The 20,024-nt window shown below is 53.1% G+C and overlaps 2 protein-coding genes across 2 annotated transcripts in view; both read left to right on the forward strand.

The window, feature by feature from the left end:
• LOC134491913 (zinc finger protein 595-like) overlaps positions 1-20,024 on the forward strand; it is a 610,720-nt gene that overhangs the window by 137,386 nt on the left and 453,310 nt on the right. The gene's annotated exons all lie outside the window — the stretch shown is intronic.
• The window catches only part of LOC134488783 (uncharacterized), a 42,448-nt gene continuing 30,396 nt past the window's right edge, over positions 7,973-20,024 (forward strand). Inside the window, exons 1-5 of the mRNA XM_063291128.1 lie at positions 7,973-8,136; positions 8,653-8,925; positions 17,227-17,508; positions 17,692-17,849; positions 18,185-18,208. Coding sequence (XP_063147198.1) covers positions 8,016-8,136; positions 8,653-8,925; positions 17,227-17,508; positions 17,692-17,849; positions 18,185-18,208 — 858 coding nt within the window. The 5' untranslated portion in view covers positions 7,973-8,015. The remainder of the gene's footprint in view (positions 8,137-8,652; positions 8,926-17,226; positions 17,509-17,691; positions 17,850-18,184; positions 18,209-20,024) is intronic.

A 20,024-nucleotide genomic window follows, 5' to 3' on the forward strand; every position in this document is an offset into this window, starting at 1 on the left:
CAGCCTCTGTTTGAAGACCGTCCCTGAAGGAGACTCACCGTTTCATCTTGCAGGCTATTCCACAAGCTGATTGTTCACCACCACATCTCCCCTGAGCTGCAATCCTGTTAAAGACCACATGCCAGGGAAGGGAAGGGTCCTTAAGCGGTACAAGGAAAGGGAGGGACATGGACATTCTCTTTGCTGCACACTTCTTCCCACAATAGAAAAAGCCTAGGGGGAAAACATCTCATCGATGTTTGGAATTTGAATAGAACTTTAATCATGATGTGACTTGCTCCAAAGGGAGCACATGGGGAAGAGATTATGCAGGATAGAAAGTGCTCCGATATGAGCATTCATCTCGCTTTACGTCAAAGGACTCATCTTCTTCTGAGCCTCAGAACATAATATTGCTCTTCCTGCGCAACATGCAAACAAATGGCAGGTCCCACTTACCTGGGAGTGCAAAGCTCACATCTGAAGGAGGAGAAAAGGGAACAGGAAAGGCAAGACTGGAAAAGTCAGGGATTGCCAGGTGGTGTCCATCTACATGGGAGAGAAGGGGGCTGCAAGATGGGGCTGCAGCCAACGCTCGCGTGCCCTGTGGCCGTATCCTCTGGGTGAAAACATTTTGGATGGGCCTCTGTGGGCTGCATCAGATCCCCTTTGACTCTGCTGGGATTCATCTTCCTTGGCCTGGAGCAGCTGTCCAGAGGGGTCATCCCCGTGTGCAGATGGGGTAGCTCTTCTGCTGCAGCTGTTTCTATCAGGGGAACAAGAGATCTCCCTAAACAGAGTGGGAGACCTTAGAACAGCTTTTTTGATAATGTTCAGGGACAGTTTTAATACAGTGATTGGTATTGTTTAATCCTGTTTTTTGGGAACTGCTTGGCTGCGTCAAGAGTCAGCAAACACAGTAGATGTCATTTAAACCAACTTCTTAAGTGGACAGCTTGGTGAAGAGTCAGCAGCAACATCCTCAACTGCAGTCAAACAGGCAAGAAGACTGCCAAGACGGTGTGATTGAAGCTCTACTACTTTGTACGTGAGTTGATTTTGGCAAACATACAACATGGAAGCTTGGCTCACACCGTGGCCATCTTGCCTCTTTTGACCCCCCTCCCAATTACCAATGTTAGCAGGAGAAACCGATTTCCAGCATGGTTCTTACAAAGTTATCTTTATCAGGATTTATTGAGATGAAAGGGAAGGGGGTTACAAAAATTCCACCCATTCAATCTTCTCCCAGTTAGAAACAATGTACTCCCAGGTACACCGGATTTTCCATCCAACTACTCCACGCAGTCTGAAAAATGTGACGGGAAAGGGAACGTGCTTTATACCTTCCTTGAAATATAGGGAACATTTACAATTCTCCAGTACCATGAGGGTGTTCTGTCTCATTTCTTCTGGTTGTCAGATGCTCCTTTGTATTCAGTCCAGCCTCATAATGATAGGGGAGCACCTGGGGATGAAGAGGCAACCCAGCAGCCGATGTGGCGGGCCTGCTTCAAAGGCGTGGTGAGCTCCGGTGTCGCAGATCTCAGGAGCGCGGTAGGCTGGCCTGGTGGCGCATCAGACCCGGCTGGCAAAGCAGTCTTGGCAGCACGGAGGACATTGGGGACGTGACCAGCAGCGTGGCAAGTCTCGGCGCGACCGGCCTGGGGGAGCAGTGGACCCCAGCGTTTCAGTGGAACACAGTGGCACAGCCGGTGGCACAGCCGGTGGAGCAGTGAAACCAGCGCGGTGGAGCTCGGTGGCCGGGGGCGATGAGCTGTGGTGATTCTATGCCCCTGTGCCAGAGCCACCAAACAGAGACCTTGGCCGGGGGGGGGGGGCGGTGAACCCTTATGGTCCCAGGCACCTTTCCCAGAGTCCCTTGGACAAGGAGGGGGGACAGCAGGGAGCACAGTCGGTGGATTCCAGCAGCACAGGGGACCGAGCCGGCATGGTGGGCTTCGGTGTAGTCAGCCTAGGTGGTGAGGAGGGCTGACTTGGATCTGAGTGCCTGCTCATCCCCTCCCAACTTGCCCAGAGATGGTGGAAAACTATTGAGGTCCCTCCAGTGTGAGTGAGGCACTCCCTCCCGGGTGTGAGAGGGAGTCCGGGGCCATAGGATGTTATGTAAGAATACTCACCGCCTGGGTGAGAGACGGGGGGTGGGTAGGAGTATATGGGATGCCCCCCTGTTGACCAGCAGGAGAGGCTGAGGGGGGCACAATGAATGTGTGGGTGACGGCTAGGCGTGAGTGTGAGCTGGTGCGCTGGGGGCCTGCCCTTGCCCTGTGGTTGAGTGAGTGTGTATGAGTGGGGGAAGGGAACCTGTGTCGAATCAGGGACTCGGGAGGTCCAGGACTGGAGGCACCTGGGCCTGGAAGCTCTGGGGGCTGTAGGGCGGGTCACGATGGCCGACCCCCAGCTCCATAAAGATAACTGCCTCGTTTCTTCTGCCTCTTCACAGAAGGAGAGACACAAAGGGGCAGTGGGACCGTAGACACACGTCCCCACAAGTCCTTTTTTCCCTTTTCTTCTCCTTTGCACTTGGACTTCATCGCTCTACCTGGAGCGCAAGGCTGTCCACCTGTCCTTGTCTGGAGAGATCGGCTGACTTGTTGGGCTGACGCTTACCCGTGTCGTTGTGCTACAGCTGTGGAGGTGGCCTGGGAATTGACAACCTGATCAGGAAAGCTGCCCCTTGAGACTCATTTGAAATGGCCCCAGGAATGACCTATCGCTCTGTTTCATAGACGGGTTACACCCGGAAAGGATCGTTCTCCTTTATGACTATAATATTCATTCAGTTTTGTCTTTTTGCTTTTTCTTTTAAAACAAAGTGAGTTTTGAGGACTATAAAAGGTTTTACCCACTTCGTTGAATCTGTGCATTGCAATTCCGACCTATTTGCTTTTACTTTCCCGTGGGAACCCTTCTTGTTTCTATTTCCTGGATTGGTTACTTTGAGGAAAGGCAGCCGGGGAAGTCTTCAGTTTCAGTCTCAGTGGGCTTTACCTCCCTGAGTCACTAGAGAGCTACGGAGGAAATTAAAGCGATTTTTACAGAGTTTTACCTCGAAGTCTCTCACGTTCTGGGCCTTGTCTCAGAACCTGTGGAATCCCCACTGTCTGAACAGTTGAGAGAAGCTGACAGGGTTGAAAATTATCCTAGGTACAAAGTGGCTTCACTAGAGAAGAAGATGAGGATTGGTGAGGTGGGCTCAGAAAACGAAGGGAAGGAAAGTGACTTGTGGAGATTTAAAGAAAAAAGAGTTCTGGCCTAGAAAGAGGGCTGTGATGCTGTTGCATCAAGACCCCGGAAGAGAATTCGGCTTCAAGGGTGGAAGATTCTTGAAGAATATCTGGACTTTTCAAGGCAGGCTGTAAAATTTGAGCTTGACAAGAAGAAAATTCTGTGTATAATGCTGAGACCTGTAAATGCTTTGCTTTATTCTGCAGTGGGATGATTGTTTAAATGTGTTTGTCAGGGTGGTCTTTTGGGCTTAGACATAGGTATTTGCTCTTTGGATAGCACTTACATTTTTGGTAAAAGGGTATTAACCAAGTGGCTTTCCTAAATACATAACAGTAATAAGATGTTGGAAGTTATTTTGCTTTAGCTTAAATGCTTTGGTTTACCTTGATAATTGTTTAAATATGTTTATCAGCAGGATTTTTTTAAGGGTTGAGATGGATATTTTTCTTTTTCTTTTTCAGATATTATTTGTATAAACAATAGCAATAAGAAGTAGTTAGGTTATTTTTTCTTACTTTAGTTGACAGGGAGGAGTAAATTATTTTATTTACTTATAGTCTATCCCGCCTTTCTTATTTTTCGTGCCTCTCTTTCATTTTTCTCCCACTCCAGCCTGTCTCTTCTCTCCGCCCCTCTCAAGAGCCTTTCTTCCAGTTGCTGCCTCAACACCTCCGGGACCAGGTTTGCCCAAGTTTCTGGCCCTGGCCCCCTTTCCGGCCTTCCCATTTTCTCCTTGGGTGAAACCACTGGCTTATCCCGAACACTTGAGTCTGTGGTGGGAGCCTCCTCTGTGGCTGCAGGAATTCCAGCCCCTTCCGCCTTTCCCATCCTGGTTTGTTTTCTAAGGCTCTAGTTCTCTGGTTCTAGTTTTCTCAAGGGTCTGTTCCCTGCAGCCAGTATCCTAGCTAAGGCTTGCAAAGTGCGTGGCCTGCGAGGCCCAAGCTCTCTCCCTTTAGCAATCAAAGCCTTCCTTTTCATGTACCGGGTTTCAGGAATCCGGTGAGTCTGAACAACCTCCCCTTTAAAGCTGGACGGGGAATCCCAGTTTGGATATCCCACCCCTGCCACCAATTTGGCACAGGTTCGTTTGATACCCAGGGGTTGTCTACTCAGACTCACCAGGACGTTCCCAAATGAGACACTGCACATGAAGACCTGTGATCACCCCTTTTATCGGGGGGGGGGTTTCTTTCACTTAGAAAACCACTGCTCACAGTATAAAGGTGTTTTTTTCCCTACTTAGGTGACCAACTAATACAATTTCCAACTGACCTCTATTTCTGTCACTACTACTACTACTCTATGCTAGGCCTATTCTGACTAATACATGGAGGTCACTAAGCTATAACTATCACTATACTACTCTCTTACTATAACTATTACACACCAACAATGCCACTACTACCTTTAGAACACAGTTCTCCTTCAAGTGGACAGTCTCACTGACTCCTTCTCCAGCTTTGCTCCAAGCCTTGACTGCTGCTCTCACCCTCGCTTCCTCCTGTCCTCTTCTTCTCTCTCCGACGCGCCCACCAGCAGCTGTCCCAGACCCAGGGCTTTCAACAGCCGCCCTGCCTTCCTTCCTCCAGGCTCAAAGGGGGAGGGGAGTGATCCCAGGTGCCCCCAATTTTAGGACTGTCCGTCCTTCCACAGCGGCGAGCATACCTGCTACTCCTTCCTCCTCCTCCTCCTCCTTTCCCCAGGACAGCAACCCTGTGAGGTGAGCTGGGCTGAGAGAGGGGGACTGGCCCAAGGTCGCCCACCCGGCTTTCGTGCCTGAAAAATCCCTCAGAGCAAAGCCACCTTTCTTGGTTACACACCTGATGGTGCATTGATGCACGAGGTCCCTGCTGCCTTGAGATCCAGAACGGTCCCACAGCCGGGGCAGCTTTGGCGTTGTGGGAAGGCAGCGCGTGGAATTCTACCTCCTGCCTGGTGTGGGACTTGCATGCCAGGGCCTCGGTTCCAGCGTCCACATTCGGCCCTCTCCCCATCCCTCATGTTGGCACCGTAACCGCCCTTCCGCCTTTCCCGCAGGACGCCTAACCCTTTCGTGCAATGGCAGCCTCCTTTACGCTCTCCCCTTGGGTGGCTTCTTGCCCCCCTAAGCTTACCAGCCCTCCCGAGACTGCTGCGAATGCTACAGCAGACGCAGCTGGGGGGCCACAAGCAGAGCGACCTCAAGGAGCTACTCTTCCCCAAGAGGCTCCGATTCGAGGGGTCTGGATTTTGGCTGAAATCCCTCTTTGGGTCTAGTGCGAATCCGCTTCCCTGATGCGCCCCAGCAAGGACATGGGCAGGCCCACGGAGCCCTCTCCAGCACGGGGGAAGGGGGACCGCAAGGGGAGCTGGACCACCCTGGGCGCCATCAGCCGCTGAGCTGGGCAGGGAGCCTCTCGGCGCCGTTCCTCCTCTGCCCACCAGGGGGCGCTGTGGGGCTCTTGCAGAAATGGCCCGGACCCTCTTCCCTGCCTTTTTGGGGGAGGGGGGGCTTTTATTACCCCCAAGGGCTCCCCAGCCTCATTTGCCTTATCGCTTAACCTGCCCTGTGTTTTACCATCTGTTTATGAGCCCCTTTTGTGTCTCTGCATCCGTGGTTCTTTCCCCCTTCCTCTTATCAGGAGACTTGTCTGGGCTGCAGCTGGTTCTTAGCCACAGTTTGGCCCCCTAGAGCTGAGCTGGCTTCTGCTGCTGCTGCGCCGACCTGCTGCCGAGATGTTGGCTTGGCAGAGGCTTTCAGGCTGTGTGTGTGTAAGGGGGGGGGCATCTCCCACAGGATGGGCAACCAAGCAAGAGCTGGTCCCAAAAGGGGAAGGGGGGCCACTCTGCCCCCCACTGTTCCTGAGGGAGGGAGCAAAGGGCAGCGGGGTGGTCAACCTGCACCAGGCCAGCCTCATCTCTGGGCATGACAGGCAGGAGTTGGGGGAGAGTCCCTCTCCCTCCCCTGTTCCCCTGCAAGTGGGATCCGGAGCGAATGCGGCCTCCTCCAGATCCATGGCCCTTGATGGATCTCCTCTCCTGCGAAAGCCAGCCAGGTTTTGTGGCAAGGAATTCCACAGGCTCATGAGGATGGGCTTTCCAGAAGACTTCAAGCCCTCCTTGGATGGAGGGAGGAGAAACAGGGCTCAGTGCCCTCCCCCCGCATTAATGACCCACCCACTTATTTGAGGGCGCAGCTTAGGGACTGTGCCCCCCTGAGCCCAGGATGGAATGAGGGAAGGAGGGCAGAGATGCCAAGCAGGGGGACTGGCAAGTGGGGGTCTCTGCAGAGGGCAGTCTGGACAGCCAAGCTGTCATGAGTGGCTTGAGTAAGTGAGCCCAGCTGCATGAAAAAGAAGTCAAAATTCTCCCAGACATGAGGAAAAAGGTTTCAGTGCCTTCAGACAAGGAGGGACAGGACCCTCAGCATCCAGGAAAGGAACCCCTTTGCCCAGCTGGGGCACAGACTGTATCCCTCGCAGAAGCTCTAATTGGCTTGATCCTCATGAGGACTAGGAGGCTGTTCTCTTCTGTTCCTTCTTTAGAAAGTAGCCTTTGGGATGTGCTCTGTCTCCCTTCAGCTACCTCCCATTCCCTTGGCACAGCTAACCCGTGTGTGTGTGTGTGTGTGTGTGTGTGTTGTTGTTGTTGTTGTTGTTGTTGTTTCCACAGGGTGGATGTGAGGAATCTCAGCCTGTTCCTGCCGCCTGGTGCTGCGGAAGTGAAACTCCAGCCCTCCTGCAGCGCCCTGTAGTTTGAAGCCTTTCCAATTGCCCAAATAACCCCTTAATGAGGCCGAGGGCAGACAAGCAAGACCAGCTGGCTCTTTCACACACCCAAACCAGGTTAATAGACTACAAGGGCCGAGTTCACAAGACACCCGACGTGCAAGGAGAGCAGCCGCCTTCCGGCCAAGGAAACGGCCCCAGTCCCAGGATACTGAGCAGCTCAAATGTCTGGCCCGTTTTAGCTGCACAAAGCCGGTCCCGGGACCCCCGTGGCCCCCAGATCCCAAGGCCATTTGCTTCCCGTTTGTCCTGGAGAAGCGCCCGGATCGGTCTCCCCGGCTTTTCCAGGCAGGCCCCGCTCTGGCATTGCGGGCGGGGGAAGAGTCTGGACCCCATTGCTGCCTCTGCCCCCCCCCCCCAGGCCTGACTGGGGCTGAGGATGCGCCTCCCCCCCCCGTCACCCCCTGCACCGCCTCCAGGCTCAGACCCAGGGGCTGCTCCCACGTGCTCCCTCCTTTTAAGCCTCCCACTTCCAGCCTCCCCACGGAGGGACCCCCGACTCACCTGGAACCGAGGAGAAGCCCCGGGCCTCTGGCCCTGCAGGGTCTTGTCCCGGGAAGGACCACGCCCCCTTCGGAGTCCGGCAGCCCCAGCCTGGGGTTCCCCGGGGCCTTGAGAAGCCTTCAGAGGGCATCTAGTCCACCCCCTCCAGGCGCACAGAGAAAGAGAGAGCCTGGCTGAGAGTTGTGGGGAGGGCAAAGGAAGGGGGGTCCCCTCTGGGGCCGGCAGGGACCCCCCCGGAGCTGCAGCCCCCCAAGACCGAAAGGATGCTCCTCCCCCTTTCTCCGCTTCCTTCTCTGCTCCGAACTATCTCCTCCACCGGGCGAATCAGGAGAGACTCTGCCCGGAGACCGATGACGCTGCAGAAGCGAGAATTCCCATTGGTCCTTCTGCCTTTCTGGGCACTCCCAAGTCAAAGTCTCAGAAAAAACGCTTCCTCCCCCATCCCGACCCTCCGATTCCGCCTCGGGGGCTGGGAGCATCTCCGTCCCCCTCCCCTCTCTATTTGGGATACCCATGTGGGGCAGCCCCATGGGCTCTGCCGGGGTCCCCCTGCTGCTGCTGCTGCTGCTGCTGCTGCTGGTGGGGGCGCTGTGCCGGCGGGTCCCCGGAAGCGAAGCGGGGAAGGAGCCCCCCGGTAAGGAGGGGGCTGGACGGGGGGAGGGGCTGGGAGGGTGCCCCTGATGCTGGGGGGGGGAGGAAAGGGGCTGGGACCCCCAGGAGGGACTTTGGGGAAGGGGCCGAGGACAAGAGAGGGGGAGCCTGCAGGAGCCTCGATCTCCGCGGGGTCTCTGTCCCCCCCTCCCCACACCCCCCAGGAGGACGGAGGGGGACCCCCTTTCGAGACACAGCCGGGCCCCTCCCTCACCCCCCCCCCTGGCTGGACCTCAAGAGTTTGTTGCATTAAAAGAGGAAGGAGAAGGAAAGCGAAAGGGAAAGCGGGAAAAGTATTTTTCCTTCAACAAAAACGCGTTTTTCTTTAAGAATCTCCATTTAGAGGCTCTCCCCCAGGGAGCCCAACCAGGAAAGGGGGGGGCTGAGAAAGGCCCTCCCCCTCCCCCTCCCCGCGTGGGTCCCTCCTCCAGTCGCTGCCGGGAGCGATGGGCCCCGGAGTCCCCCCTGACGGCCTTCCTCCTCCTCCTCCTCCTCGCAGCCCATTTCTTGCACCAGGGGAAGATAGAGTGCCGCTTCCTGAACGGGACGCAGCGGGTGCGCTACCTGGAGAGGTACTTCTACGACCGGCAGGAGATTGACCGCTTCGACAGCGACCTCGGGAAGTACGTGGCCGTGTCCGAGTTGGGGCAGCCCGAGGCCGACCATTGGAACAGCGATAAGGACCGCCTGCAGTACAAGAGGGCCGCTGTGGATCGCTTCTGCCGGCACAACTATGACGTTTCCCGGGGGAATCATGTGATTGGCCGGAGAGGTGAGTCCGGGAGGGAGGCAGGGGCTTCGGAGGGGGATGCAGAAGGGACCCCCCCCCTTCCTTAATCCATTAAATGTATTGAGATTCTCCCTCATGGAGTTTTCCCGCCTCATCGGGCGAGTTTTAGAGAGCAGCTGCGGAAATCTTGGTTGTTTGTGGGATGCAGATTTTGGGCTCCGTTTGGGCTACGAAGGGGCGTGTTGGGCTATCGAAATTCTGGGCCTCTGGCAGCCCTGCTTTGCTCCTCCTTTATTCCGCGCTCCCAGATCTACGGAATATTCCTCTCCTTCCCGGGATCCAGACTCTCTCCCTGCCCGGAATCAGGGATCCCTTTGGTCCCCTCCAGAAAAGGGCCCAAATATGATTTTTTTGTGGGGGGGGGGGAGAACCCAGCAACGTCTCCCTCCTCCCAAATAGATCCTTCGCGACCGATCGATCGATCGAAGGGCCTCCTGGTCCCCCTTTCCACCCAGGAAATGTTTCGCCTTTTAGGATAAAATCCATTTCCAAAGGTCTGAAAAGGGGGATTGGCAAGGCCGTTTCTTTCGCCTGTCCTTCTGCCCTTTCTCTGGACATTTTCCTTCTTTTCCTTCTCTTTTCTTTGTTCAGACTTACTTGGAGTCTGGCAGCTTCTAAATCCAACAAACAAAGAAACAAACAAATAGAGGAAATGATCTAGAAATTATACTTCTGATTCCGTGTTTAAACCAAGACGCAGACCTCAGTCCTACAGAATGGTTTAGGGGCTTTTCCCCCTGCCTTGAGAAAAAGCTGATTCAAAGGCTGAGAAACATTGTTAGGCCAAGCGAAGCCGCGGTACGTCAGCTGACAGCAGGGCCCACTCCCCCTTTGCACTGAAGGGGTTGCCTAGTCTGGCAATGGAGCGTCTGCAAGAAACCAGCAAGGCTCGGAGAGCACCAAGGACCCCACCCTTGCTTGGCCAATTTTGGGGGCCTGGGAGAAAAGCCCCCCTTGGAACCACCTTTCTCGTGACAGACCCAGCTTCCCCTTCAGCCGAATCACTTCCGTCTCATAGCTGGAAAGTTCCTGATTTGGGGGCAGAGTTTGAAGCAACCCATTAAAATCTTGATTCTCTCTCCCAGATTTCTTGCCCATGGCCTAAATTAATTTTTCTTTTTCTTTTTTGCATTTTTCTTTTTATTGATTGATTATTTACATTTTTATTTGTTTATAAACGATATTATAAAATTATATTTTATTTATATTTTATTTTTGGTCTCCCCCCCAAATTCCCCCAAAGGACCCCCAGCAAGGATCCGGCACAGCGCAAGATCCCCGAGAACCTCTTCTGTCCATCTGGCTCCGAAAGGGGAATTCGGAACTTGTTAGTCTTCTGAGGGGGGATGAATCTTCCTTGAGAGGACTTGGGCAATTGAGAGAAGTAAACGGCTACCCCTGATTGTTGCTCCTTTGCCCTTTCCTTGCTTTTTTTTATTGCCACTTGTTTCTTGGATAGTTGTAGGTTTGCTTAGTATATGTCCACGTTGGGCATTAAAATCCTTTGATAACCAGCCTTTCAAGATATTTCTTCAGGGCAGCTTCATCGATGTCAGCCATGGAATATAATTATTTTGAAAAATGTCATGTTCGCCGTTTCAATGTCTTTGATGCATCGTAACGTTTCGCATGTCATTAATTGGATGCGTGTTTCATCTTTCTCGGGAGGATGGGAACGGTTATCTTTTGGCTTTGCTTTGGAATGTATTTGTATTATCTACTGCGCTCAAGGTTACTTTCCCAGGCTAGCAACTCTGACGATTGCTAGCACCTGTGCCGGGCGGGGCTGTTACGAGGGAGGCGGGATACGTTTGCACCAAGGGTTTAAGTTTGTATTTGGCGCGCTTTTGCTCATTCTCAGCTTTCTCTGTATTTGCCTTTAGTACTCTAAATAAATCAGATTTCATTTAGCAGCCTCTTGTGAGTCTGAGTATTTGGGGCTAGGGCAACCATTACATAAAGCTGAGAATCTAAGTTCCTAACTCCGCTGGCCCCTGTCCAGGAAAGACAAGCGTCTAACCCTGTGAGGGAGAGAGCCCGCGATGACTGAACCCGACATCATGATGATGGAGGAAGGGGAACCGGACTCGACCGTGAGGCAGTCCGGCCGACCGTCCCAAGGTGGGGAGCTGTCAGCCATCCGAGAGGAGGCGAGCTCCGAGTCGGAGAGTGAAGCCGGGGGGCGGAAAACGGCCCCAGAGACCACTGTAAATTCTCCGGGCGAGCTGCTCACCTGGGATACGACCCAAGGAGATGCCACGGAAGCGGGGGGTCCCTCCTGGAGGCAGAGATACCCATTGTCCCCCAACATGGTGCAGGTGCAGCCAACGGAGGGCTCACCCACTCCGGATCGGATCCGAGTGTTGGAGTCCAAAATGGATTCGTTGGAGGCTATATTGAAACAGCTGAGCTTGGATGTGACCTCGTTGCGAGAGGTCCGGGAAGAATCAAGCCAAAGGCATTCAACCCCCTCTTCCCAGGGGCTGTCCCCGGAACGGCGACGGGTGGTGCGGAGGCGCGAAGGGGACCAGTCGGTCCGGATGGAAATCGCAGCATCGCCAGGGCGATCGCCCCGGGGCCCCGTGCCGCCCCAAGCCAGGGGAACACAAGCCGCGGCAGCACCGGTGGTGGGGCGCAGCGCGGCGGGAGGCGGCATGCGAGACTTCCCTGTCAAGTTTGATGGGGACCCGACCAAACTCTCGTTCTTCCTGACGAACGCGAAAGCCTATATGGAAGAATGGGGGGCGTTTTTCCAATCGGAAAAGGCAAGGATCATCACCATTGCCACCAAACTGAAGGGGAGGGCGGCAGACTGGTATGTCCAGATGTGCCAGTCGGAGGCGCCTGAACTGGAAAGTCTCGAGGAGTTCCTCTGGGCGTTGAAACAACACTTCGAGGACCCCTTAACAAAGGAGAGAGCAAAGCGAGCCCTGAAGGAACTCAAGCAGGGGTTCAGATCAGTGGCCGATTATGCTTTGGAGTTTAAAGCGCTAGCTGGGAAGGTGGATGACTGGTCCCAAGCAACCATTATCGAGCTCTTCAAGGATGGCTTGAATACAGAGGTGCTGCGCAGGTCCCTGGGGAGGGACGACCCATACACGCTGTATGAGTGGATCCTGCTGGCGGGGAGGGCTGAACATGCACAGGAGATCTTTGCCCAGCGGAAGACCGCCAAGTCGGGGCGGGAGGTGAAGCCCAGCCGCCCATCGACCACCGGGGGGAAACCGGGACAACGACCTTGGGACGAGGAGCGGGAGAAGCGGTACGCAAAAGGCTTGTGCCTGAGATGTGGTAAGGAGGGGCATAGAGTGGCAGCATGCCCGAAGGCAAAGGTGGAGGAACGGCCCGGAAAACCGCCAGCAAAGTCCCCTGCACTGCCGAGGAAGCAAAAAGCTGCGGTGGCTGAAACCGAGGGAGACGATGTGATGTTCTTCGAAATTGAGGGGGAGACCGAAATCCAGCAGCCGGCGGGAAACGCCAGCCACCTGCTCTAAAGGGCGCCGCTGGGCAGGTGGTAGAGGATGGGCGCGAGCCTCCATCGGTGAGTGGCACTTACCGCATACTCATGGTGAAATTGAAATTGGGCTCCCAATCCAAGACTGTGGAAGTATGGGCCATGATTGATTCGGGGTGTTCCCGGTGTCTTATGCACCCCGACGTGGTGGCGGCTTTGGAGCTCCCCACGTTCCCTTTACAGCGACCCATCGCTTTTACTCAGCTGGATGGGTCCGTGGCAGGGGGCCAACCGGTCACCCATTTTACAGGGCGTGTAGCCTTGCAACTGGGCAGTCACCAGGAAGGGCTGTCTTTTATCGTGGCTCCGGTTGGGGGGCCATTGGTGGTGTTGGGGGTACCCTGGTTGGTGCAGCAAAACCCCCACATAAACTGGGTCTACCGAACTATCACGTTTAGGGATGGGTTTTATCAAGCGGCCGAGGGTAAGGGTGCCCCAGAGGAGATGGTGGGGGTTGCGGCAGCTGCGACTCCGCCTTACCCGGCCTCTCCTCTGGAAGGCTTGCCGGCCGAGTACTGGATGTTTGCTGATGTATTCGGTGAAAAGGAAGCCGATCAGTTGCCCCCCCATCGAAAGACGGACTGTGCCATAGAACTGTTGCCCAACACCCAATTGCCTAAACCAAAAATTTATTCCATGACGCAGAAGGAACTGACTCTGTTGAGGGAATTTGTGGACAAAAATCTGGCGCGCGGATTTATTGAGCCGGCGAATTCACCCGTGGGGGCGCCGGTTCTTTTTCGCCCAAAAAAGGACGGGACATTGAGACTTTGTACGGATTTCCGCGGATTAAATGCCGTCTCAATTTCCAACAAATATCCCTTGCCATTGATAAAAGACATGTTGTCACATCTGGCCAAGGGCAAGATCTTCTCTAAGCTTGATTTAAGAGAAGCCTACTATCGTGTACGGATCAAGGAGGGGGATGAGTGGAAAACCGCATTCAATTGCCCGTTGGGAGCTTTCCAGTATAAGGTGTTGCCGTTTGGGTTGGCTGGGGCCCCTGGGGTATTTATGCAATTAATCAATGAGGTTTTGCATGAACATCTGTTCAAAGGTGTACTTGTGTATTTGGATGATGTATTGATTTATACTGAAACCATGAAAGAGCATGTAGCTCTGGTAAAGCAGGTATTGTGTAAACTCAGGTCGGCTGAATTGTATGCTAAGCTGTCGAAATGTGCCTTTCATCAGACCCAAATTGACTACTTGGGGTATAGAATTTCAGACAAAGGCATAGAAATGGACCCTGCCAAGGTGCAGGCTATCATGGACTGGGAGAGTCCCCGCACCCGCAGGCAACTTCAAAGTTTCCTGGGGTTCAGCAACTATTACAGATTGTTCATAAGGGGATTCGCTGAGATTGCCTTGCCCCTAACTGAGCTGCTGCGAACCAAAGGGGTGGGAGATACTAGGAGAGTCAAGAATCCCGGAGCGCTGTTGAGGTGGACGCCTGCTTGTCAAACGGCGTTTGAGCGCCTGAAAGCAGCTTTTGTCAAAGAGCCAATTTTACAGCATCCTGATCCTTCCAAGCCATTTGTTGTACAGGCAGATGCTTCCGATTATTCGATTGGGGCATTGTTGATGCAGAAGGATGAGGCAGGATGCCTCAAGCCCTGTGCCTACTTATCCCGCAAATTCTCTGAGACTGAGAGGCGTTGGCATGTTTGGGAGAAGGAGGCATTTGCAGTAAAAGCTGCATTAGAAGCTTGGCGGCATCTGTTGGAAGGGGCAAATCATCCCTTTGAAGTATGGACTGACCATAAAAACTTGGAGGCTCTTAGTACCCCTCGAAAACTGAGCCCCAAACAGGTTCGTTGGGCTCAATTTTTCAATCGATTCAATTTTCAGTTTAAATTTATTCCAGGGAAAAAGAACTTCTTGGCTGATGCCTTGTCAAGGCAACCTCAGGACTCTGGGGCAGCGCCAGATGTGGTAAGCACCCTATGGACGGCGCCCCAATTGGGAATGCAGGCTGTGACGCGAAGCCAAACGCGCGCGCAGCAGCCGCCCACTACAAGCGCTGTTCAGCCAAGTCCTTTGTCAATTCCCTCCCAGTTGCAACAAAAGTTTCTAAAAGAACTAAAAACAGATACTTGGTTGCTTGCAAATAAAGACAATGTTACTTTTGACAGAGGCTTTGCTTGGAAATCCGACCGCCTCTACGTTCCGGAAAGCCTCAGAAAAGATGTGTTACTACGTTCACACGATGACAAACTTGCAGGTCACTTCGGGTTTGTGAAAACCTTGCACCTCGTTCGGAGGCAATTCTGGTGGCCCACATTACGTAAAGATGTCAAAGACTACATTGCCTCCTGCACTGTTTGTGCAATGTCCAAACGCAAGGTGGGCAAGCCCCAAGGACTGCTGCAACCGGTGGCAGCCCCTTCTTCCCCTTGGGAGGAAATCTCCATGGACTTTATTGTCGAGCTCCCGCCCAGCCAACGCAAAACGGTCATTTGGGTGGTCAAAGACTATTTCTCCAAACAGGCTCACTTCATCCCTTGCGTGTCCATTCCGTCGGCCCGTCAATTGGCTCGCCTATTCCTTGTACACGTGTACAGGTTGCACGGATGTCCCTCCCGCTTGATTTCGGACAGAGGTACACAATTTACCTCGCAATTTTGGCGGGCGTTTCTCAAGCTGTTAGGCACGAAACAAGCCCTATCCACGGCTTGGCATCCTCAGACGGACGGAGCCACTGAGGCGCTTAACTCGACTCTTGAACAGTACCTTCGAGCTTTTGTGAATTACCAGCAGGACAATTGGGTAGACCTCCTACCATTTGCTGAAGTGGCTTACAACAATGCAGTGCATCAAAGCACTGGCCAAACCCCCTTTCGGGTAGCCCTAGGTAAGGACTTTGTACCTATCTCTGATCTACCACAACCTCCGGCTGGTGCAGTCACTCCAGATGATTGGACAACACAACTGGCTGACTCCTGGCCAATGATTCAAAAGGCATTGGCAGATGCACAAGCAGATTATAAACTGTATGCTGATCGGAAGCGGGCCCCCCAACCGGCATTCCAAGTGGGGGACTCTGTGTACCTTTCAACAAAGTTTATCAAGTCATCCCAACCTTCAAAGAAACTTGCGCCTAAGTTTGTGGGTCCTTTCCCGATTATCGCTCAGATTAACCCTGTGACTTTTAAACTTGACTTGCCTCATAACCTTAAACGCTTACACCCTGTTTTTCATTGCAGCTTACTCAAACCGACTATTCCTTCTGACCGCTGGCATCGTCAACCTCCACCTCCCACCCCCATCATGATTGATGGTCAGCAACACTTCGAAGTTAAAGAAATTCTGGACTCTAGACGCCTTCGCAATTCTTTGCAATACTTAATTCGTTGGAAACATTTCCCTCATCCTGAGTGGGTCGCTGCACCAGATGTAGCTTCCCCTGTTTTGGTGGCCCGCTTCCACTCTGCTTATCCCACAAAACCGGGTCCCTAAGTGTATTTTTAGGAGGGCGGTATGTCATGTTCGCCGTTTCAATGTCTTTGATGCATCGTAACGTTTCGCATGTCATTAATTGGATGCGTGTTTCATCTTTCTCGGGAGGATGGGAACGGTTATCTTTTGGCTTTGCTTTGGAATGTATTTGTATTATCTACTGCGCTCAAGGTTACTTTCCCAGGCTAGCAACTCTGACGATTGCTAGCACCTGTGCCGGGCGGGGCTGTTACGAGGGAGGCGGGATACGTTTGCACCAAGGGTTTAAGTTTGTATTTGGCGCGCTTTTGCTCATTCTCAGCTTTCTCTGTATTTGCCTTTAGTACTCTAAATAAATCAGATTTCATTTAGCAGCCTCTTGTGAGTCTGAGTATTTGGGGCTAGGGCAACCATTACAAAAAAGCTGCCAATTCTTCCATGATTTCTGATCGTTGGTGTAACAATTGCTGATCTTGTCTGCGTTGCTTTATTTTTTCCAAGCTGAAAGGCTGGGAAGTTTCCTGGTTTATTCGCATGTTCAACGTTCTTTTGTTTGCCAATTTTATTTTCTCTTGGAATTCTTCCATTTCCAGTAAGTTAGCTTCTTGCCGTTCTTTCATCGGGTGTCTTTTGGGGTTCCATCTGCGCTCGTATTTTGGCATCTAATTGTTCCTCCCTTTTAGTGTTTTCTCCTCCTTGTTTTGCTGTCAGTTTCATAAACGGCCCCCCATATACCCTTTCCTTCTTTCCCAAAAGGTTGTGTCAGAGATTCCTGTTTTCTTTGGGAAAGAAATGCAATTCCTCCTGGCATTTCTGTAGGATGGCGCCATGAGGTCGCAACCCATCATTCGTCCCCCCTCTGAAAGGAAGTTTTGCTCCAGAGCACCACGCAAATAATATCGGATTATGCTCCGGGAATGTCCTTGGAGGGATTTGCCCCTCGTGAATAGGGGGCATTGAAGTCTCGGAGGCCGAACACGCGTCTCTTCCGGAGCCGGACTGATGCCTGGCCGGGAAGAAGGTCCGGCCTCTCTCGGTTGGGTTTTGCAGTCTCGAAACGTCCATCGGGGCCAGTCCACGTTTCCTGCCTTGAGTCAATTTATCTAAATTCAGACCTGAGAGTCCACTGGTGTCTCCAAAGACAATATTTCACCTTCTTCCAATTCTGTTAATTTTTGAAAAAATCTTCTAGAATTAATCTTTGCTCTTATTTGGTAGAGGTGAAGTTTTTTATTTTGTCTCCATTCTGTAATTTAAAAATTAAAATCCTTCCTGCTTTTGACCCTGCTGAGTCTCCCATGTCCCTCCTTCTCCTCCTGCTTCCCCCCCAGCCAAGCCCACCGTCACCATCTCCCCCACCAAGGCGGACCCCGCATCCCCCAACACCATCCTCCTCTGCACCGCGACTGGCTTTTACCCCCTGGAGATCGACATCCGGTGGCTGAAGAACGGGCGGCTGGAGAAGGAGGGTGTCGCCTTCGGGGAGGAGCTCCAGAACGGAGACTGGACCTACCAGCGCCAGGTGATGCTGGAGACCCGGCCCGAGCGTGGGGACGTCTACGCTTGCCAGGTGGGGCACGCCAGCTTGGAGGCCCCCATCACCATCCAGTGGGGTAAGCCCCTCCCTGCCCTCCCCTCATGCCCTCCCTGTCTGGGGACGCCATCCTGCCCGAGAAGGGGGCACCGCTGGGGCTGGCAAGACCCTCCCTGAGTCCAGAGCCAGAACGGACCCCCTGGAGGAAGCTGGCCCTGATCCTCCTGCTCACGCCGGGCTCCTTCTCCCTCTCCCTCCCCAGAGCCACGTTCCTCCAACTCTGCCAGGAGCAAACTCTGGACGGGGGCCGTGGGGGCCGTGCTGGGGGTGGCCTTCCTGGCTGTGGGGCTCTCCCTCTACCTGAAGAGCAAGAAAGGTGAGTCTTTGGGGCTGGATAAGGAGAGATGCGGAGGGGATCATGTAGGGGAGGCATCTGATCAAGATGGCCTAGAAGGTCTTCCTGGACCCCCCCAGTCCCAAGGCTGGTGGCCCCACTGAGCCACCACAGATCCTCCGATGGCACCAAACAGCCATAGAAAGAGGGAAATCCTTGGGGGGATCCCTTGAGGGCATGATCCTGAGTGATCCGTTGCCCAGATTGATCAGAAATTTCTTTAGAAAGCTTTATTCTTGGACAGGCTGTAAGCAGATATAATGCAACATATTATGGGCTATCTATTGAGAGTAGGACCCCTAAGTGCTCCAGACCATTTTCAGCATTGGTTGTCTCTCTCTCTCTCTCTCTTTCTTTTCAGCAACCTCCATCCAACAACCTGCAGGTGAGCGCTTTGCATTCCCCTCCAGGAACTAACGGGTTTAATTCTGTCTTCTCCCCCAAAATACCTCTTAAGTATCCACAGGAGCCTTGAATGATGCTCAAATCCTCCATGCTGGGAATTGGGCTCATTTACTTTCTGCAGCAAAACTTTCCAAGATTATCTGGATCCCCCAAATCTTTTTCTGAGGTCTTTGGTCACTTTTCCCTCCAGGGGACCCCAAAAGGTGATGCAATTAAAAACAAAAACACACAACACTAAAACATTGCCCAGGATGTTTCCCCCTTTTGGGAAAGTGCAAAAGGGAAGGAAAGGAGGGGGACCATTCAGGTCATAGGGGGAAGGGGAAGGAGCACCCCAAATTTGTGGGCTGCCCTCCCTTCCCGCCCCCCTTTGCCATTTCACTGAAGTTCTGGTAAGTTGCACCAGGCTCTGTCCTTTCCTGCCACCCCCATCGTAGCACCACCTTCTTGGTTAATGCAGTATTGAATATCTGTGTGGGGGGGGAGGCCTCCTCTCTTGATTCACTCCCAAATTAAGCCAATTAGGGATAAATTCCATGTGAGCAACGTCACGCTGGAGCCTCCCTTTGCAGCCCCTCGGCTGACCTCGAACCCCCTTCGAGTCCGGGGAGATGAGAGGGGGAGGAATCCCCGGTCCTTCGCAGCCTTTTCCTCCCTGCAAGGGGCGGATTCTCCCTCCATCCGGTCCCTGCCCATCAACCACCCCCTGCAGGGTGGGCCTTCCTTGTGGGAGCTGAATGGGAAGGGGAGGGGAAGCCCACCCCGTGTTTTTTCTGCAGACTCTCCAAAAAGATCTTCCCTATATTTAATTGAAGGTGTTACCATATATTCTAATTTTCTCCCATATCGCTTTTTTTACAGCACTCATGAATTAATCCTGCTATCGCTTCCTGCTGTCAGATGCAAAAGGATGTTTTTTTCAGGAGCTGATTAATTTCTGCCTCTTTTGCAACCCTTGAAGGGTGGAAGTTCGAGGCGGTGGGTTGGCAAGAGGAGGAGAATCGCAGCCTGGACCTTCCCCTGCCGAGACCCACCAGCTTCCTTCCACGCCTCTCTTTCTCTTGAGGGAGGGGAAATCGGGAGGGGAGTAGAGGCCATCTAGTCTGTCCCCAGGAACTCTTGGCCTGCCTGTCACTGCAGACCCCCAACCTCTCCTGCTCAGCACAGACCCCCATTGAGGGCAATGGCTGCAACCATCCACCCCACAGCCCCTTAACCCAAAACCCATCTGGCGCTTATTCCAGCCCACTGGATCCGGAGAGATCCCAGATGCTCTGCATACTGAGATCCCCCCTTTCTGAGAAGTGATCTTGGGGATCAACCGCTGTCTGCCCAGCAGAGCCCAACCTCTTTTCCCTTCCTTGGATCCCCCCTCGTTTCTCGGCTTTGAATCCACAGGAGCTTCATCCATGTTGCGGTTCTCCTCTGAGTTAATTTCCTTTGCTTTTATTTGCTATAAATCAATAAACTTTAGACTGCAGGAAAACCCTGGAATGATGTGAGTTGATGCTGTCTGAATAGTGTCATCTCAGCTCCACCGTCTCTCCAGGTCAGAAGCCATTTGATTAAAGCCAGTTTGGTCTAGTGGTTAAGGTGCTGGGCTAGAAACCAGGAGTCTGTGAGTTCTAGTCTCACCTGAGGCACGAAAGCCGGCTGGGTGACCTTGGGCCAGTCACTCTCTCTCAGCCCAGCCCACCTCACAAGGTTGCTCTTGGGGGGAAAATAGGAGGAGGAAGGAGTATTCGGTATGCTCGCCGCCTTGAGTTATTTATAAAAATAATAAAGGTGGGATAAAA

This window comes from Candoia aspera, chromosome 2 (genome assembly GCF_035149785.1).
Source record: "Candoia aspera isolate rCanAsp1 chromosome 2, rCanAsp1.hap2, whole genome shotgun sequence".
NCBI lineage: Eukaryota > Metazoa > Chordata > Lepidosauria > Squamata > Boidae > Candoia > Candoia aspera.